The sequence below is a fragment of the Pocillopora verrucosa genome, chromosome 13 (genome assembly GCF_036669915.1).
Source record: "Pocillopora verrucosa isolate sample1 chromosome 13, ASM3666991v2, whole genome shotgun sequence".
Classification (NCBI taxonomy): Eukaryota; Metazoa; Cnidaria; class Anthozoa; order Scleractinia; family Pocilloporidae; genus Pocillopora; species Pocillopora verrucosa.
The window spans coordinates 16,453,425-16,475,082 of NC_089324.1; the positions used below are offsets into that span (position 1 = coordinate 16,453,425).

General features: G+C 40.7%; 2 protein-coding genes across 2 annotated transcripts; both read right to left on the reverse strand.

The window, feature by feature from the left end:
* Window positions 1-991: 991 nt before the first annotated feature.
* On the reverse strand, window positions 992-11,739 carry LOC131794463 (protein sidekick-2). Its single transcript, XM_066160043.1, has 18 exons — window positions 11,691-11,739; window positions 10,765-11,595; window positions 10,283-10,333; window positions 10,125-10,175; window positions 9,980-10,030; window positions 9,677-9,727; window positions 9,461-9,511; window positions 8,844-8,918; window positions 8,360-8,428; window positions 7,743-7,817; window positions 5,393-5,698; window positions 4,376-4,833; window positions 3,886-3,980; window positions 3,448-3,604; window positions 3,279-3,345; window positions 2,580-2,851; window positions 1,801-1,969; window positions 992-1,436 (listed from the first exon to the last, which is right to left on the reverse strand). The coding sequence occupies exons 1-18, from the start codon at window positions 11,737-11,739 to the stop codon at window positions 1,231-1,233; spliced, it is 3,084 nt and encodes a 1,027-aa protein (XP_066016140.1). The 3' UTR covers window positions 992-1,230.
* A 945-nt stretch (window positions 11,740-12,684) lies between these two features.
* Window positions 12,685-21,343, reverse strand: LOC136277657 (uncharacterized). The gene is made up of 11 exons (XM_066160044.1): window positions 21,268-21,343; window positions 19,992-20,219; window positions 19,147-19,437; window positions 17,971-18,157; window positions 17,004-17,158; window positions 14,639-15,274; window positions 13,932-14,038; window positions 13,789-13,847; window positions 13,274-13,416; window positions 12,773-12,874; window positions 12,685-12,689 (listed from the first exon to the last, which is right to left on the reverse strand). Exons 1-11 carry the CDS (start codon window positions 21,341-21,343, stop codon window positions 12,685-12,687), a joined length of 1,989 nt encoding a protein of 662 aa, XP_066016141.1.
* Window positions 21,344-21,658: the final 315 nt, after the last annotated feature.

Sequence of the window (21,658 nt, forward strand, 5' to 3'; positions counted from 1 at the left end):
GTGACTTTCTTTCCTTTATTCCGCTAGTTCCATGCCCCGTAATGGAATAGGAATTATTTTAAATAAATCAATGGTTTCACTAGCAACCTATATGGCTGTTTTGGTGTTGGTAAAAGAAATCCAAGATGAATGGGTTTCCTTTCCTCCGATAGAAGATCAGTGGGTGAACTGGGCAAGTAAGCTGTGTGTGATTGGAGAGGTGTAAGATCAGTGGATGAACTGGGCAAGTAAGCTGTGTGTGATTGGAGAGGTGTAAGATAAATTGAATGGTTAAATTAAGGGAGCGACTTCTTTAGTACTCTCCAGCTAAATAAAAACACTAGCGTTAAGGGAACAACAAAGTCCTTTTCCCCTGTCCCGCTAATACCATGCCCAACCCTAACACAAGCAAAAGAAATGAATTCACGTTTAATGACACAAAGAGCGAAAGGTGTTCATGTTTCCTCGTGATAACCACTTTAGAGAACAAGAAAGACGGAGAGAAGAAACCAAAACACTATCGCAAACCAACTGACTAGTAAGGAGAAAAGCAGAGGTAAATCAGGGTTAAAAAAAAGAAAGTCACTCGAAGCAGGAGCAAGAAAATTTTACCAGGAATTATAGTTCGTTTTGAGAGACAATTAATTAGTGTACGTAAGCCCACAAGAAGAACCAGGAGATGAAGAAAGACCAGTCATGCTCGAGACAAGCACCTGGATGCACACAGAAAACCGACGCCTGTTCTGGGAGCTAATTTCTGTGATTGATCGTGAGAAGTCTGAGTAATGGGACTTAAACCACTGACCCCTCCCTTAGTCTTTCATGTCACCAAATTTCCTCCCTGTATGCGTTTCGAAATTAGGGTTGGCAACAATCCCATTTCTCGGGCTTTTTCGTCAAGAATTGAGGAAAGCCTTGGAAACGGAGATGGGGTGGCGAAGTTTAAACTTCGAGACTTGCAGGAGTGCGAGACGATTGATTGAGAATTCTACATTGAGAGTTAACCATTGAGTTGAGCCACACAAATCCATATTTTTATTGATTACAAAGAAATACAGAAAATGTGTTGTATTCGAGTTGCGATACTCTCCCTCCTGCGTTTGATTAAATTCGTTAGCCTCTTAATCGAAGTATTTTCAAACGGGAACAATCATAAATGTGACCTGCGGAGATTGTCACCAGGCAACGCGCATACGTAGCCCACAATGGTATCGCACCCGTTGGACTCCTGCGTCACTTCCGATGCACCAGTCACGGTTTAATCCAAGCGTACTTTCCATCGTACCTCCTCGCCATTTGCTTGGTTTGTTTCACTAACTGCCTTCTTTCCTCTCTGTGTTTGATCGAAAATCGTCTGAAAATTTCCCTTGCATTGTTGTAGAATTCAGTTACTGTAGTTTCTAATTCTAATCGCTGTTTCTTGCGTGAGCCAATCATCTCATCGTTTTGATGATGGACTGTAATTTAATTGAAAAGAGGCTTGTATCAGTAGCATTGAAACTGAGCCCTCTTCCCCTTAATATTAGATGGTGCGTTTGCCCCTGGGGGAGGAGGGTGAGGAGTATGATCAGTGCCGTGTATGCGTATAAAATTAACAGGGATAGTCAGTGACTAGATTGGAAGCCTTGCGCAGAAATTCATTTGAAATATGCACTTGGTTCAAGCACATAAGCGAGCAATGTGTCTGTCAATTGGCAGGGTACTACAGGATTAATACGATCGCAAAATAAAAGGTTGGAGGCTAGAGTTCTTACGGGAAACCTAGATTTGGGACAAAAGTGTAAAATTATACAGATACGCTAGGAATGAGAAGACTCTTACCACGACGTTGTCGTGAAATGCGCATAGCTCTTGTTATCTCCCAGGTCAGACCGCATACTGTCAGGAAGGCTAACACTTTCAGACTCCACCAGAGAGAGTCTTGGAATAAAACGTTTTTAGGATGAAACAAATTCATTGCTTGTTCCACAGCCGCACTTTCTGCTGAAATCTATAAATTGCAGTAAAATTTTTAACAATCTCTTACATCAGCTTATTAGTTATTGTAACAGTGTTGGATATCATGGTAACGATTTCACTTGAGAAGCTGTTATTTAAATGGTCATAACCTGTTCCAGGGATTCAGTTCGTAAAATGTGGCGAAGCAGTAAACGGCGTGATAATGATGTCAGAGCGAAAACGAGGGAAGTCCGGTTTGGGTCGTTACACCACCCGATCCAAACCTCTCTTTTTTTTTACTCCTCCGCTGCCAACGAGTTGTTTACTATCGCCCTTCGTTTTACTAACTGAGGCCTGGAACAGGCTAGAATGGTGTCGTCTCAATGGTTGAGACGACACAGAAGACGATAAGTCACTGCAACACGACGGGTCAACAGATAACTGGAACTTCAAAGCTTTCGCGTGGCATACACTCCGTCTATAGAAAGTATTTGGCCATATTACAAAATCTTGTCCCCGAAAACGTCCTGACTGTGATCGTAACAGTAACACTTGTGGGTGTGTTGCAGAGTTTTACCGCCCTATATGTTACAACTTCTGTTTAAAAGCTTGAAATAACTTGAACGAAATTGAAAAAAAAAATACACTGGAAACATAAGTACCTTAATGACCTTTGTCTTTGAGGCAACATGTGCAGAAACTTCTGCAGAGTTCTCCTTCAAAAAATTAGAGAAGCATTTTTGAAGCTTTTTGGCATGCCCAGCTAAAACCACTCCGTAAACTGATGAATGATGCAGAGTTTTATAGATACGTAATTCACTTGAATTGAACAAATCGCCTCGGCTCCCAGCCACTAAAGCATCGACCAAGGCCCCCTCGACTTCACGAGATCGAAGAGCCTCGTGCAGATCATCTAGATTTTTGTACTCTCTATCTGTTGAATTCAAATGAAAAACAGCGATGTGACACGTTAATCAGGAAAACAAAAATTGAGAATTATCATGACTATCTTGGAGCAATTTTAAATTGAGTGGCAAAAGTTGTCTGAAATTTCCTTGGTTTTGCTTTACTTCGCTTTTTGATTGGTCCAGAAAACTTTCGCCGCTTTTTAAACCAATTAGATGAAAATCTAAAACCAAACACGACTTGGTCACCCGCGTTTACCCATACTTTCCCGCGCTTTACGCATTTCTGGTTGTGTTTAGTTTGAGTTGTCATTGGTTCTTACGGGTATTCTTTTTTCTTCCGGTTGGACGTTCTGAGTTAAAAATTGCTCTAGCGTACTGCTTTTGGAAACTGATTTTGCCTGTGCCTTCTCATATGTCGCTCGCAAAAGAAACAAAAAGATATGTTAATTTTACCTGGGTTCATCTTTGCATTTTTCTTTAACCCAAGACGGAATTCAGATGAGTTATGTACAGCTGCGATCTAAAGAAAGAACAAGAAGAAATGAGAAGAAAGGTTTCACTTTATATTGTACCATATCGGTGATTTCTCAGTCATTACATTATGAAAGGCAGCGCATATTACCTTCGCCCCAAACAGTCTTACATCTGTGAAAACAATGTCTGTTGTCAGGGAAGACGTCAGAGAGCCTATCAGCACAGCAGTAGTAACCAGGCCAATCAGAGTTGAAGCCACAGCAAAGATACGACCAAGTGGTGACTTGGGAGTCTTGTCACCGTAACTGAAAAACAAAGCAAAAACGAAGGCCCGCGTAGCGTACGTATATACAAAAGCAAATGAGGCTCTTCATTGGAAAGGAAAATTTTTAAGAAATAAATTCAATCTAGCAGCTTTTATTTGAAACGTTTAACACGAAGGTGATTTTATGTATATATGTAAAACAACATTAAGATAGCGATTACCATAGGAATTTCTCCTCCTCAGAAAAAAATATGAAATCATAGTGGAATGTGGGTATGAGGTATCTCGATTCTGACCTGTTCTACTCACTGCACTACTCACCCAACGGTTGTCATAGTAACAAATGTCCACCAAATTCCTTCTGGAGTTCCTTTTAAAAAGGATTTTGGAAATTCCTCGGGATTTTTCGAAGAGTCCTGAAAAATAGATATGAGTAAGAAGAAAAGGCAAGGATGGAATGAAAAGGATAGAAAAGAACAAGAAAGTCAGATCTTCAAAGCGAATGGTCTAAGTTAATGCATTAACATTGACGGGCTTGGGTAACAGAAAAAAAATGAAAAAAAATATATGAAAAGCTAATGGACCATTCATTACTTATCGCAGGGGAGGGAATCGGAGGATTGTGGGGAGGGAGGTCAGAGGAAATGTGGGGGGGGGGGAGGATCGTAACGCAACCAAAATCCTCCAAACCCCCCCACCCCATCTCCCCACGCAATAAAAAATGGCCGGTCCTCAAAGTGAAATTGAGAGGGAGGAGTCAAACTGCTATGCTGATGGAACGAAAACTCAATGTTGTCATGTTGGGACTAACCAAAAACCATATGACGATCCCGCTAAGAAAAACAATGCACAGGTTGATGAGCATGACCGGCCAACATTGAAACAAGGACGATAATAATCGCATAGAGGAAGAATTGGAATCCTCCTTAGGTACAATAAGAACCACTGAAGGAGACTCCACTACCGCCATAAAGCCAAACTGTCCCATGAAATGATCCTGTCCTTTGTATCCATACAAAGGAAAGCTCAAGTCGCTTTCTTCTACAGATGCTCTGACTTGATCATGCCCTCTTTTTTCGCTGCGATGATTCGTGTTGTTTCCCACGAAGTATACAATGGTGGAAGCGTGGGTTTGACACGGCTGACAGCAGGTCGACACCATGTTTTTTATTATGAATGGAAATATGGCTTCTGATTGGGAATCGCGAATCATATAAGGAGGATTGTGCCACCAGTTTGTGCTGAACGAGCTGGGGCATCTGCATGTTTCTATATCGATGAAAAAACAAAGGAAAGCTCAGAAACATTTTACTCACTCACGAGAATAATATTATGGGAGGTACACAGCGGTCAAACGTCGGGAATGCGCGAGGGGATCAACTCTCGCAAATTTTCAGCGCAACATTTCAAAGGAAACATAAGAAACAACGGCTGCCTTGCAAAATAAGCGAAAGAAAATTGAAACGTCGTTTAAAGGAAACAGCAGTGGGGAAAAGGGAAAACTCGAGACCACTCGAACAGAAGGCTTATTCAAGTACGGGTATCCAGCTTACTTACCACTTTCTTTTGAGCTTTATCATAAAGGTTAAAGGCTTTTGAAACACAATAACTTACTGGCTCGTGTGGTTGTAAACACCGTAAGACAACTTGTATCTGACAGCCTGAAAGCACGTCACCTAATCATCACAACTTTCGCCCATGCGCAAACGTTTGACTGCTGTATTTTGTGGGAGTGGGGTTTGTTTTGCGGATATACTGCTTCTGCTGTAAGCTTCAGCAATGCGTGGGGAGGCGGCAATAGGCGCGAATCACGTATATCTCCCCCTACCTGCATTTATGGGAGTGCTTCTAGGCCCGTCTCCAACCACATTGAACCCCAGCACCTCAATCTCGTATACAGTGAAGCTGTCTAATCTGGTCAGTAAGGCCTGTTGGTCTGATGCACCGACTATCACCATGAATGAGCTGGTGACAGTTGGTTGCTCACGTGACACGAGCACGGGTCTGTAGAAAACTTTATAACCAAGGATAACTCCGTTGCGTGAAGCTGAGGGTATTGAATCCCACGTGACCAAAAGTGAGTTAATACTTGTGTAATTTTTAGCGTTTACGTTCTCAGGTGTATCCTTAGGAACTGCAGTGGGAGAAGATATGATATGACCAATAAAGAAAAAATGTAAGCTCGTGTGAGGGTGTTGAAAATAATTCTGTTAACCTCAGACAACCGCAAGAGCCCATTAATGGGCTCCTGACAACCGCTGATAACCTTAGGCAACCGTTAGGGCGTTCCTTGTTCGGCGCAAAAACGGAAAAATACGCGGCGAGCAGAAAGGAGAGGCATGTGGAGGATATTACATAGCCACCTTAACGATATACAGAAAAACATGACTTGTTTCTTCCTGCTTTGAGGTCTAATTTTAAGCTTAAGAACCAGTCATTATTGCTCTCCAGGGGAGAGGGATCAGAGGATTTTGGAGTATTACATGATTTTTAGGGGGGATGGAAGGGGAGTCAGTCGTCGTCGCTACCAGAGTATAAAGGGAGGGGAACTATAGAAAATTGACTGCCAATGAGGGAGGGGGATTATTGGATCCCCAAAGAGCCTTTGCGGGAGTAGACGAATTTTATCGAATTACGGCCACTTCGTTCCATGACCACTTCGTTCCAAACCACTTCGTTCCATCCTTTGGTCACTTCGTTCCTTATAGATCGAAAATTATTAAAACGTTATCAAATCGTGGCTTGTTCGAATTTAAGTTAAACGAGATTGTTATGACAATGATCAAAGTCAAGGGGAAAAAGTCAGACGATGTTGTCATGACGAAGCGTGGTCATGCGTCCGCTTGAGTCGGGTTGCTATGATCAAAGCATGGTTTATTAATCGAAAACTATCAAAACGTTATTAAAGCGTGGTTTGTTCAAATTCAAGTTAAGTGTAGCTGTTATCTACTTTAGTCTTAATAATAAATTTTAGCGAGGGTTGTAATGACAATCACCGAAGAATATGTTTTCACGATGAAATCGTTTGTGTCGTCTTTAAACAGTCGGGTTTTTACGAACAAATCATAGATTTGCATCTTCTTCAGTGAAAGTAACGTATGATGAAAGTAAAGTATGATGAAAGATGGATCATATCTTATAAAAGGGAAAAATAGTGAAGCGCTTTGTGATCACATGGAGATGTTGTCGTGATGAAAGTTCTCTATTCTGGTTGCTATGATCAACGAGTGGTTTCACATCTTTTCGCGTTTATGTTCGATCTAAACATGATTTCGCGTATTCGTCAGTCTAAAACTAATAAATACTGTAAAGAAAGGTTAACTTAGTAATAACAAGCAGGTTCATTTTTACTCAAGTCTGATAAAAAAGTAAAGCGATGTTGAAATAATGAAATCAAGGTTTACTTTGGTCTGGTTGCTATGATCAACGTGTATACGTATAGTTGTTTCCGGTAGTCCCAGATTCCACGCACACGGCAGGTACTTCACAAGTTTCAAAATGGCCGTCACAACAGACGGCGTATACCGTTTACTAGTTTTGTAAGATTAGAAGTTTACACGCTTAGTTTACACTTGGAACGAAGTGACTATTCTTTGGAACGAAGTGACTACTTGGTGGAACGAAGTGACCAAAGGATGGAACGAAGTGGTCATGGAACGAAGTGACCGGATACCATTTTATCATGACACGACATGAATCCTTGACCGCTCTCTCCCCCCCCCCCCCCCCTTCAAGGTGGTAGATAATGAGTGGTTAGTGATTATAAATGTATAAATCAAAACCAACTCTCCAAAGCACTGAATAACGCTATTACTTAACCCGAAGGTCATGTTGACTTCCGAGAATAATATAAACGTTCACCCGCTAGGAAATTGTTGTGTTGCGTCGAGGGGAGGGGGGTCGTAACACGATAATTGTATTTCATAAACTGATTTGATGATGTAAATTGATCACCGCAAGGAGTTTTTAAAGCTGATGTTTCGAGTGTCAGTTCTAGCTTCGGTAGAGAAAAATAAATTCATTCCATTCACTCACCAGTAGTATCTATTTAGAGGTTGTTGGCAACAATTTACCCTCTTCACTGCGCGTGTTGGGAAACGCCCTGCCTCCATGTTGGAGCATGTTTTTTTTTTCACTCTTTCTTTTAATCTTTTGAGATGGCAATTGATTCCACTCACCTTCTTGTTTTACTGTTGATGAGCTGGTCGTCGAACTTGACAACGTAGCGTTTGCAACACCGTTATTTATCACACCTGAAAGAATTAGCAATAGAAAACGTAAATTTCCTAATTTTTCAGAGGTTGAGATTTGGTTTAGTTAGATTCACTTAGCAGTTTATCGCAATTAAGTCTGTTATATATTCACTAATTTTGATGAACGTGGGTAAATTTTGTCTCCAGTTATGTAAATTTTTATTCCATTCTGTAAATGTTGTATCAAGTTCAGTGGAATAAATGCATAGGACAACAGAGTTGCTGTCAAGTAAGGGACTTTGACAAGTTTATTTGTTTGCTATTAAAAGTAGATGAATTAAGATTAAAGAGATCTGCGAATCAGTAAATTTGTTAGTTTTTTAATTTCCGGTAAAAAAGCGCTCTTGACCACAGCTCCTATTTCCTTAGGTATATCAACAGTTCATGAGGCCATATGCTCTGGTTCAGTCTTGACAGGGTATACTAGATGACCTTATAGCATTGCACATCTAAGAAAATTCCAGGTTCCACAATCTGAAATTCGCGTCGATTACTGAAAATCTAAGATCCCTAAACTTAGAAATTAATGTATTTTCACTTACTTTGACCAATCGATACATTCGATCCACTTACTGTAGAGTTATTAAAGACTATGGTGCTGTTAACTGAAGCTAAGAAACAAAGGTAATGTTCATTATTGTTTAGCGTATGGTTCGTTGGTCTCATTCATCAAGTCACTTTGACTATACAGGCCATCTGGAAGGTAAAAAACAACCCTAAAAGAGGAAGTTTCAACTCATTGTCCAAAGTTATTTAGGGTTGCTTTGGTCTAGCCTTACTTCGCCTTGTGATTGGTCCAGAAAACTCGTGCTACTCTCTCAACCAATCAGATGCAAAACGAAAACCAATCATGACTTGGTTGCCCACGTTTTCCCGCGCTTAAGGCAGCTTGGTTGTTTTTGCATTGAATTCTCATTGGCTCTTAACGATAATTTCTTTCCTTCTCATTGGCTGTTGTCATTATTTTGGTTTGAGTTTTACGACACTCAATTGAAAAGCGCTCTATGGGGTAAAAACCGCACTTACCTTGGTTTATCGTTGTGTTATGGTTTTGTACGTGAGAGCTATTGAGACTATTGTAATTGGTGCTGTTGATTAATGCTAAAGGAATACATACATAAGGTTTAGCATCTTTTTGCAAAAGGGGCGGGGGGAGGCTCTTTTCTTTCTAAGGGAACGCATCTAGCGTCTGGTTAAAAAATAGCGTGTCTTTTCGATGACTGTTCTTATACCTAAGACTCAAAATCTGTCTGATCGAACTAGGGCAAACATTTGTAATTCTTCTAGTTAGGCGTCTCTAGTATAAAGACGGGCACAATACACATCGAGACGAACTATCATTCATAATACATCTGGAACGATGCATTATGAAAGACATCTCGTCTGAATGCATAACTCATGAGGAAAATTCTACTCAATTTGATTGGTCCTCATGATAGGGCTTCCTGTAGTAGAGTAATTTAAAACACTGATGCTGTTAGCAAAAGCTAAAAGAAGACAAAACAGTGTTAATATCCGATAACATAAAATTTACTTTCAACCAAAATTTCTTTAATATTTTAAGTGTTAGAATTTGGTGTTGCGTCATGTTTACTGGCGATATTTAAATCAGCTTGGAGTAGTTGCCAAGAGGATTTACTTACTACCATTGATGGTTGAGTTTCCAGCATGAGAGGTCGTGCTGTTGTCTGCAGCTAAGAGAAGGAAAGCTTACATTTAAAAACATTGAAAATGGCAATCTCTCGTACTCTTGGCTTGTTGGTATTTGCTAGACTTCATTGATACACATTACATAATAGGGCAATTTTTATATACTGACGGAGTACATGTTCAATAGTGCACGTGTGGGATTTGCTTACTTTTATTGACGGTTGAGTTTGCAGTAAGTGAAGTTGTGCCGTTGACTGCAGCTAAAAAGAGAGCAGCTTAGGTTTAAATTATTTCAAGATTGTTACACAATGCATAATGCGGCAACTTTTATCTTACAGATTAATTGGTGTATGTGAGATACGCTTACTTCCATTGACAGTTGAATTTGCAGCAAGTGAAGAGGTGCCGTTGACTGCAGCTAAAAGGAGAAAAGCTTAGGTTTAAATTATTGCAATGCATAATGTGGCAACTTTTATCATACAGAATAAGTGGTGCATGTGCGATTCGCTTACTTCCATTGACAGTTGAGTTTGCAGCAAGTGAAGAGGTGCCGTTGACTGCAGCTAAAAGGAGAAAAGCTTAGGTTTAAATTATTGCAATGCATAATGCAGCAACTTTTATCATACAGATTAAGTGGTGCATGTGTGATTCGCTTACTTCCATTGACGGTTGAGTTTGCCATAAGTGAAGTGGTGCCGTTGACTGCAGCTAAAAAGAGAGCAGCTCCGGTTTAAATTATCTTAACGTTGTTACACAATGCATAATGCAGCAACTTTTATCCTACAGATTAAGTGGTGCATGTGTGATTCGCTTACTTCCATTGACGGTTGAGTTTGCAACAAGTAAAGTGGTGCCATTGACTGCAGCTGAAAGAAAGCAGCTCAATTTTAAGTTATCTCAAAATGATATCTGTTTTCTTTTATTAGTGTTTTTTTATTAACTGAATACCGTAGCTGTATTTCTCCCAATGTCGGAGTTACCTACGCAACTGACGGTACTTTGAAATACTAAGTACTTTACAACTGTAATAAAACTGCATACGTTAGGATTAAATCTGACGATTATTTACAGTACAGCCTGTGTTTACACTTCTGACATTATGGGATAACAAATTTTGTATAATAAGAGAATCCTTAATACAGTACATTAGCAGTTTTTTTTTTAAATTTTAGATTTGAAACATTTTTTTCGGTAGCTCCCTAAGAGAGCAAGTGAGGGAGACGATTGTGCTTGTCCTGTAATTTTTGAGTTACAGGAGGCAGGAAAGATAGTTGTGCGCTAGAAATCCGTCACTGACCTTTTTCTGTCCTGAAGGTAAACAATGAGCTGTTTGGTCCACCGCCAATTTGATTAAAAGCATTGATGATAACATTGTAGTCGGTATCTTCCTCCAAATCTGTCAACCAAACCGTTGTTTGTGCTGTCCTGGTCACATTGACTGTAGAGTCAAGGACTTTTACCCAGAATACCTCATAACCAAGTAGTGTATCCGCGTTAATGTGCTGCGAAGGGATTGGGTCCCATGTGACTTCAGAGAAAGTAGAACCCAGGTTGGTGACTCTGAGGTTCGTTGGAGGAGCACTAGGAGCTCTGGGACCTTTGTCTGTTCTGAAAGTAAACAACGAGCTGTTTGGTCCACTGCCAATTCGATTAAAAGCACTGATGGAGACATTGTACTCGGTGTCTTCTTCCAAATCTGTCAACCAAACTGCTGTTTGTGCTGTCCTGGTCACATTGACTGTAGAGTTAAGGACTTTTACCCAGAATACCTCATAACCAAGAAGTGTGGCTGCGTTAATGTGCTGCGAAGGGATAGGGTCCCATGTGACTTCAGAGAAAGTAGAACCCAGGTTGGTGACTCTGAGGTTCGTTGGAGGAGCACTAGGAGCTCTGGGACCTTTTTCTGTCCTGAAAGTAAACAACGAGCTGTTTGGTCCACTGCCAATTCGATTAAAAGCACTGATGGAGACATTGTACTCGGTGTCTTCTTCCAAATCTGTCAACCAAACTGCTGTTTGGGCTGTCCTGGTCACATTGATCGTAGAGTTAGTGCCCTTTTCCCAGAATACCTCATAACCAAGAAGCGTGGCTGCATTAATATGCTCCGAAGGGATTGGGTCCCATGTTACTTCGGAGTAAGTGGAACTTAAGTTGGTGACTCTGAGGTTCGTTGGAGGAGCACTAGGAGCTCTGGGACCTTTGTCTGTCCTGAAAGTAAACAACGAGCTGTTTGGTCCACTGCCAATTCGATTAAAAGCACTGATGGAGACATTGTACTCGGTGTCTTCTTCCAAATCTGTCAACCAAACTGCTGTTTGGGCTGTCCTGGTCACATTGATCGTAGAGTTAGTGCCCTTTTCCCAGAATACCTCATAACCAAGAAGCGTGGCTGCATTAATATGCTCCGAAGGGATTGGGTCCCATGTGACTTCGCAGTAGGTGGAGTTTAGGTCTGTCACTCTGAGGTTGGATGGAGGAGCACTGGGAGCTAAAAATCAAAGGTTTTAGTTTGTTTCCCTCTTTGATTGTTTGCCAACGAAACATAACGCTTAAAAAAGAAGGGCAATTTAAATATCTGAGCAATGACGCACCAACCCCTCTCTCCTGACCCAAAATTACCCTAACTTGTTATCAGTTGACTATTGTTGGTTTAGGGGAGCAGTAAGTGCGCAGTTGCTCAGGTACACTAACAAGGATTTTTCTCGGGGTGGGGGAGGGTGCACCGCTGAGGAATGACGCAAAATGCTTGTCATATTGGAAAACCGCAGGTTTTCGTGATCAGGGAGGTAAGGGGATGCACACTCCTGCACCCCCCCCCCCCCTCACCCCCTGTTCAGCTGATTCTTCCCAGCTGAAATGTTCTATTAAAGTACGCCTCATCCGTAAAAAAAACACATACGCACACAAACCAAAACTTCAAAATCAAAATTTAACCTCTTTATTTTCGCCCGCGTAAACTTCTGATACGAATTTTTCAAATGCACCAATAGAAACGCGTGGAAAAAATATTAAAAAACGTTAATGAAAGTTACAACACCCTCGCTATGAGCCTATCTTCATATAGAGAAATGAGCCATTTCATTACTTACCGCTCTCCCCACTAAAGGCAGTGATAGGGGAACTTGGAAGGCCCGCACAAGACAAGGTAACCACCGATACTCGAATAATATATTTAGTGACCCCCTTGAGGTTCTTTATCTCAGCTTCGTATCTTTCTTTATTCTGAGGCGGTACGTACTGTTCAGCAAATGGTTCGCCTTCTTCACAATACAGTATCGCGTATCCCTGGAAAACTCCATTCAAACTGTCCACATAAGACTCTGGCAGACTTGTCCACGAAACCAGGAGACAAAGAGAATCCGATTCACAAGAAGTAGCAGTTACGTTTGTGGGAGCCCTAGTTGGTACTATGAAGAAAAAAGATTTGAAAATTTATTTATTTTTTCGGGTGAGCTTGGGTGTGAGATCTTCAGTAAGTTTAGCGATCGGGGAATATTATCACCTGTCGGGGGGAGGGGGGGGGAGGAGGAGGAGGGGAATTGGAGGATTTTGATCGTATCATAACACCCCCCCCCCCTCATAAGGCTCTGTACTATTTTAATTATCCCTTATGGGAATTTAATTTCCTATGGTCCCTCCTATATATTCTGTTAGCGAACACTGATCCCCTTTCCGTTCCACCTGAAAACCATGTGACCCTATTCAAAATCCTTCCACCCCCCAACGATACATAATGACGGCTCCCTTACAATGCTCTCTTAATTAAGAACGAATGTGATAAATGTAGCAAATGACAATAATCTTACTGTGTAGCGATTCAACAGAAGTCACTTCGAAATCTTCTCGAAATAATGAGGAGTTTGGAGATAAGGCTTCAATAAGGTTAATGACGTTGTCAGTTCCAACAGAGTAGAACGACATGTTGACATTTACAATGACACTTCCGGACCTGTAAAAAACGAAACTTTTTAAATATTCCCCAGGATTCGAAATGTGCATCACTCGCAGCTAAGAGCATAGACATCAATGCTATCATCATCTTCCATCCAGAATTCTTTAAAGGTGAAACTAATGATAAGCCAGCCTTTATGATGTTTTTTTAGGTATTCAACATCATGACGTTACGAGCAAACTTAAGAGAATGGTACAGCTGGTCCTTCAAAACACGTAAAATGACAGTTTAGCCGAGCAAGCACAAAACTGTGATATTTTCACTTTAGGTTTGTTGAAAAACAACAATGGCACTGAAGTGTTATCAATACTATTTCATTTTTTATTCACGCCGAATATATCTGGAAAAAAAAAACTTTACGTACGGTACCTTGCGGAATAAACGGAGGAAAAGCCGTATTTCGGATCATTTTCAAACATTTTTCCGACCTGAAGAAGAAAAAATAAAAGAATAAGCCAATTGAAAACGCTAAACGCGAAACTATTTGCTCCCGTAGTCCTTGAAAATCACACCTGTTCCTCGATGTCTCGATTCTCTGCATCCTTTGACTTAATGAACTCGCTCCAATTCTTGCCTGGAAACTTGAATTCCACATTTATCCAAAACCGAGATGGCTTTCCTTGATAGAAATAATCATAAAAGTAAAATAATAATAAAATAAAAAAAGATGATTCTAGTGAGAGAAATATTTTCAAATAGAACAGCTTCTTTAACGACCATGAACCCAACTCGCCAAAGCGGTTTTCAGTTGGTTCCTCAAATTGACGGCTCTGGTCTTTAAGTTTTGCAAGTATTGTTAAGACATACGTTAGTCAGTTATAACACTCAGGCTTCAATTTGCCACTGAGAGTGCAACTGAGTCTGGGGGTAAGTTTGTAAAGAGACTGTGGGAGAGGGGAGAGGAAAAACAGAATAAATTTGGTTTTGTAAATTGAGTCGGAAATGTAACTTGACCAACGTAAAGGGTTTCTAAAACTGACGTTTATAGGGTTGCCCCATCGTCACAGCCCTGACTGAGGGCTAACGCTGGAAACTTCAGCTTTACGGTAATCAATTTACATTATCAGCTCAGTCAATAAAACCAAATTGTCTTGTTAAGTAAGGCACGGGGTCTTGCAAATATCGTGCGTGTGATCGTATAAACTTATTCAACCGGTTTTAGGTGTATCTATTCACTGTAAGAACTGGAAGTAACAAGTTACTTAACAGTCGTTCGTACCTATATTGTTTTCAACCAAGCCAAAGATTTCATCTCTCTGGAGCTGGTGAAACCAGATCATTACTTCGTCAAAAGTAGCCTTGGCTGCTCCGCTTGTTAATGGCTGATCAAACTCGATAGCATTGGGCCCGACAACACATACATTATTGGTTACATTTTGTTCACCATTTCGGTAACCCTTCAGGAGACGAGGAATACGAAACGAGAAAGTTATATGTGTCCAAGCACCATCGACCACATCTAGTTCTATTTCGCAACGGTATTTGTAAGTGATCATTCGAATGACAAGGTCATCTTCTCTTTCCATAACCAGAAAACCATTTTTATTTTCATGCGGCTGGCCGAATCCCAAAATCTTCACAGGTTCTGTTGGTCTGGTCTTAAATAATCTCAGCCAAAAAGACATCGTAATACCCCCAGGGCACGTCGTATGTCTTAAGTTTATAATACAAGATTCATTAATAATCCCAAAGTGCAACTTTCCTTCAGAAGACTTGACAGGTTGTGACACAACATTAGTATTGGAGTCAATGAGGTCAGTGCGGTTGGTTCCGTTTCTTGTAAGATTGGCTGTTTGCGTCACATTTTCCATAGACCAGTATAAGATCAAGGACTGAAGTAAAGGTTCCATAATATCTGGTATTGAGAAAAAAAGAGAGGTCATCTTAGCACAATCTGTTGTTTGAAAAGACGAATGGATTCATAATAGATGTTCGAGTTTAAGAAACGACGACGGCGACGCTGTGGACAACGTCTGTTAAAAATTGAACTTATATTTTACCAACGAGTTTGGCGATATTCTAAAGTCATTTAGCTTGTTTCTCACTGTTCAAACTATCTCGAAGCTGAATATGTAACACAGCTTTAAATTAGAAACAAAAATTTACAAAATTAGCCGTCGTCGTTCACGTTCTCCAGACAACATCTGGACATTCACGTTGTTGTTTTGCAGAGGACGCAAAAAAATTTACAAAGATTTATAACGCACGTGCACAGCTATTGTTCTGCTCATTAAGCCTTTTGTTTAATGATGTTCCCGTTGCCGTTGCCGTCGTGGTTTTCTAAAACTCCCTATTAATATAAAAAACCCAACCCAAAACCAACCGTACTGATCGTAAATTGGCTGAAATTCGTCATCTTTGGGGAGAGGACGGAGAAGAAGAAGAAAAACAGAGACAAACACAACAAAATAAAACATCAAAGACGATGCAACAACAACAAGGACTGCAAGAAGAACGAGGCGAGACAAAAAATTTACTGCGCAGAACAATAGCGCGGCACGAGCGTTTTAGAACTTGGCTATTTTTCAGTCTTCTCATGCACAACAACAACCTGAAGTCATCAACTTTGAAGTCCCCTCGCTGAAAGGAAACCTCGACAGAATTTAATTTTTAAAATTTAAATTTTTTTTGTTTTTAATTTGAGTTCAAAACTACAATGATTCACATGTTGTGCCGAAGGGATGACGTCGCATCATCAGAAAGCGTAAATTTACCGAGGAACTGGCGAAATTCTTAGTGGAAAAGAAAGTTCGATTTTTCGTCAACGTTTTCCCAGGCGTCGTTGCAGTGACGTCCCAAACTCCCTAACAAGAACTGTGAAAACAGGGTTTTGCCTTCACAAATGAACGGACGGACGGGGACAACTCTTAAAAACTCTTCTGGGTAAAGGCTTTCCTTGGGGGCACTCGCTGGCTGCGGGAAGGTAACCGGAATCTATTACGGTTGCTGACTATCCTTGAGAGAATGACTAACGACAACAGGGTTGGCTCCAACGTAGATTTATTCTGCAAGCTCTACTACAATTTTGACCAGAACGGACCTGGCCAGGGCTGGTTCAACCCCGTTCTCTTCCTAACTTTCTCACCCAACCCCTAAGCTTTACAGAACAGTCCTATTTAAACCTAACGTACATGGATAACGTAATGCCATGAATAATCTACAGGATCATGTAATCTACTACACTATTGGCTAAGTAGGAATTTCGTCTTTTACAATATTAATTACTTTAAAGAGTTCCGGTGGATAACAGTTACACAAAAGGACATGACAGGTGGCTGTTACAGTTTAACACTAATAACAACTGCTTACGGGTGACTAAAGGAGAACTGGTAGCGTTTACGCTTTTCTGGACTAAGTTTTCTACGTGGAATATTGTATTTTGAAGCGTAAGCATGAAAGAACTCGATAACTAAAAATCCTATCGTTACAGAACAAACACAACGACAAAAAACAACAGAAACTTACAGGGAGAACAAGCGCAATAAAGAGAAGCTACAGAACAAAAATTAGGAGAAGAATGAAAAAACCAGGACAGAACGAAAAGTACGATAGGATTAAAACGAAGAACCTGGAGCTGACTCTACCTCTTTCCCCGATCCATCCCATTGCTTGAACAGAAGTTTCATTTTTATCACTGTGGTACATGAGCGGTGTTAAAGTCATTTCCGTGGCTCCATTAGCTAATCCTTTGTTGTTGTGTCTTTCAAACACTATCCCACATGCCGCATCTCGGACATATCTAATGATCGGACAAGATTTACAATGAAAACTCCTCTCTGTCATACTCATTCCAGAAGGGTGGAAAATCCTTAATTCATCTTTTAAAAAAAAATTGACAAGGGGCGGAATTAGGAACTTTTGATGGAGGGGGGGGGGGGACGGAGGAGGGGGGGATGGATGAGGGGAGAGCGGGGGAGGAGGGTTCTAAACTTTGATTCGGTAAACATACAATTTTGGTAGAAGTTTGGTATCAGGTATGGATTAAAAATACCCACAGGTCTATTGAGGGGAGGTGTGGGTCTCGGGACCCTCACCTCTGCATCCGCTACTGTACATGATGTCGTAGACAGTGGGATAGGCCTCCACAATAGAATGGCTTTACTTGTTCCAGGTCGTCAATGGAGTTGTGCCACAAAAAGAGATTACCGTATTTCCTCGAATAAGCGCCCACAGCCTAATAAGCATTCTCCCGATTAAGCGCCAACCCTCTCAGCCATAATGTCAAACAAGTACCCTTCTCGAATAAGTGCCCCCCCCCCCCCCCTTGCTCCCTCACTTTCTTAAATAGTAGGGATATAAGGGAAACTTGTCTCTATCGCCACTTTGTTTATAACTTTTTAGCTTCAACTTAGGAGAAATCAGTACAGGAAAATAATTAGCTTCCTCCTTGATTAAGTATCTTTTTTCCGATAAGCGCCCCTACTTTTCGCTAAACTTTAAATAAGTGCTCGGGCGCTTATTCGAGGAAATAAGATAATTAGTGTCAATCTGCAGCAGGGATAAACTTTGATGGATACAAGCGAAATGTTAACGAGAAAGATTTCAACCTACACTACTGACTTGGCACGATCGTTGAAAGAAATCTGAAATGATGCCTTCTTTCCGGTATCACAGTTGGTTTCCAGGTAGACTTGCTTTACGTACTTTGAGCCTCCAAAATGACAGGTTATTTGATCCCCCTCAGCCAATAAAACATTTCCAGCGAAACATGTCTCCACTTTTGAGAAAATATGGCTCTCTGCAATTAAACCAGGTCATTAAAAACGTTGTATTTCATCCTCACACACTCATGTTGACTCGTTCCAGGCCAAATTGACATGAGTTCACCGCATCCCACATCCAGGCCACTATCTTCATGAAACATTTAAAGCCAAATTTTGAAACTCGATTCTTTTGGTAGTTATACACATTGTTTTAAAATGATTCTATCGTAAGAAATAGTAACAAGACTTCTTGTCGTCCAAGTCAGTCTGTAATCACAAAAGAGAATGAAAAAATCGAATGACCGCAAATTGGGAGTCCGATTTGTTAAATTAAGAGCATGAACAGAATTGGAAAACACGAGGTCCTGTAAGCAATTGATCAAAACTATGACAAAATTTGATGAATAAACTAGCCATCAATTATACGTTTTCATAAAAAACAACAGTTAATTCGGCGAAATGCGCGGCAACAGGGCGCACACATGACGCGCCCTATCCAATTCCAATCTTGACGGGCGGATAATAACCAATCACGTGCGAGATTTTGTTATAGTTTTGACCAGTAATGATAGTAGGACTGAGTGGAGTCCAATTCGGTCTCTAATGGTACGAGTGACAACAAAATCCGCGGGAGTCCTATTTGTTTTTCACAAGTATGATTGCAGACCGAATTGGACGACGCGAAGTCTAATTACCAATTAATTATAAAAATTACAATTTCCGAGAAAAGAAGAATGGCTAAGTTATGAAAGAAAGGGGAAATTTGCATTAAAAACGTGACAAAATAGATCTTTACATTGTTTCCATGATGATTTGAACCAAGGTTTTGGTTGGTTGATTTCAACTACAACTGTGAATGTGATTGGCTTATTGAATTGTCCAATAACAAACTGTCCGATAACTTGGCAAGCAAATTAGCGGAAAATAGGAGTTTTTTAAACCAATCACAATTGAGGAAATTGCCATTTTTATGATTAATCCAATAATCATAATTCAAATTAAGGAAGAAATGAAGAACATATACCAGAATAATAAACTTCAAGTTCGGACAAAACAAACTCAGAACTTCCCGCCAAATACGTGTTCTTGGGTCCCATGTCTCGTACGTATCCTGGTGCATCGTAAGTTTTCCCGAGAGAGCTTGTACCATTCTTTCCAATGAGCAAAAGATCGACATCGAAAGTCGGTCCGTAATTCATATTATTGTAGATAATGGCCTTCTTTGGGGAAGAAATTCTGTAAGGAGAATCAGAACCGTGGGAATTCCTCAGGGTAAACAGCACTGAACCAGTACTCATCGTCGACATGTTGGAAACTGAAATGATATATATATATACAATTAGTCTATTTAAGCGCTTTTCGCTTGAGTATTGTAAAACCAAAGCCAAACTTATCACAATAAGCACTCAGATGAAAGGAAAATACCCCTAAGAGGCTAATAAGAACTCAAAGTAAAAACTGCCAAACTGCCTAGAACGCGAGAAACGCGAGCGACCAAGTCGTGATTGATTTAGTTTTGCCCGACTAGTTAAGAGAGTAGCGCACGTTTTGTGGACCAATCACAGAACGGAGTAAAGCTAAGCTAATGCAATCCTGGATTACCTTTTTTTAATGGATGCTGTCTGACGAAGCTTTGTGTAACTTGCGCTTTTCAATTTTTCCTCTTTGTGGAAATCCAAAGTACACTGTATTTGAAATGTGTTTGTACGAGAATGTAAGAAACGTTTTGAGGAGGGTAGCGAGGTTATCGAAATATATCTATACTTTTCACAGGAGATCTAAACAACTAAGGGAAATCCTAGCACATAGCGCCCTGTGGAAATCCACACAGCCCAAGATAAAATTTCACCAAAAGCTAATTATTCTCACGAGCATTCCATGGACTTGAGCTGATGCCACCGAATATCCACCATGAGTTAGCTCTTGCTAAGACAACTGTGAGAGGTTTATGATCGCACTTTGCGTGAAACACTTCTGGTTCCCAGCCGTCAGCTGATGCATTGTAACAAGGTGCCCAACTGTGCCAGTGCTTTAGAGAAAATTCGTACATGTAGTCTGCAGCCCTTGGAAATGCGTGCACAAATGAGTTTTCAAATCCTACAGCATTAAGAAACACACGGGGAAAAATTATTTTGATTTTGGTGATGGAAAGACATTTCCACTAGCGTGTTCCGGGCGTTCCGTTGGTAAAACGAAGCACGGTAGTGACCTGCGCAATAGTAGCGGAAGAGTGAAAAGGTGAGAGAGGTTTGGGTTGGGTAGCGTAATGAACAACGACCCGACCCAGACCTCCTGCGTTTTGGCTCTGCCGCTACTATTGCGCCGTTTACTACATCTCTTCGTATTATTAACTGAACGCCTGATTTCCACACTACTGTGGAGTTTCCTCACATTACTTGCTACTTTGTCTCTGAGCTTTACCATGCCGGAAAGAAGTTTGATAACCACATCATTGGACGTGATACATCAATGACCCACCTTGGAAATTCGATCAAATAATTCAGTGGGTCAAGGATGCTTGTGACAATTGAAAACATCATCCTGGTAAGTAAGTATTTATGCATGTGTGCATAAGGATCTCAATGGGGTGATGGCTTTTACAGCTAACGGTTAAAACTTAGGCCATTTCACGGCTAACAGTTATCCCGTGAATCATTCAACTGTTGTCACCAGAAATTTTTGATGGTCAATTTTTTTACGACTGTCGGTCAAAATTTCTCAATTTTTACGCCTAACAGCTAACTTTTTTGTCTGTTTTATAGCTAACGGCTAAACTCACTGAGATCCTCGTGTATGTATGTATGCGTGTTTGTCCGCCCACTCCTTAATCGGGGTTTTTAGGGTCTACACGAACAAATAAATAAATGAATAAATGAGTGAATGAATAAACACAGTTTTTTGAAAATCCCAACTGGCAGGAAACAGACCTGTTAGCTAAGTAAAAACGCAGCCAAGGAGTTAAATTCGGGGCAATTGGGAACAAGTCCAGTGCGTAGCAGGGTGGAAGGCTTGAATCCGGGACCACCAGATTACAAGACCGGCGCCGTAACCACTCGGTTGGGGCGCTGGGACCGAGGCATGTGTTGAATTATGGTATTTTATGAAAATTGTATTCTACTGACCTTAGTGATGAAACATTACATACCCTGTAATGGCGCTTGTGATTGACAGTTGCCAGTCGTTAACATCAAATTTTCAAAGTCCAGCCACAAACCAATCATTCTAACGAATATTCGTATCTATAATGAAATGTGAACGGTAGAGGCGTATCGTTTAATTATTTTCTTTTCATGCTAACTGTGAATAAATTAACGCAGGTAATTTATGATGTTAAAAATGTTTTGGAAACACCCTCGAAGCTCTCTTTATGAACAATCTTGGAGGGGGCCGATTGAAAAAAACTGGCTCTAGCACTCGAAGTCGAGGCTTTTCAGCAGGCGTTTTTTTTCTTTTCCGTTCTTTATCGCTCTTTCAGCTTTCTTTCGCCCCATGCCCACGCGCGGATCATGCTTCTCTCCTCCAATTAGCTTCAGTAG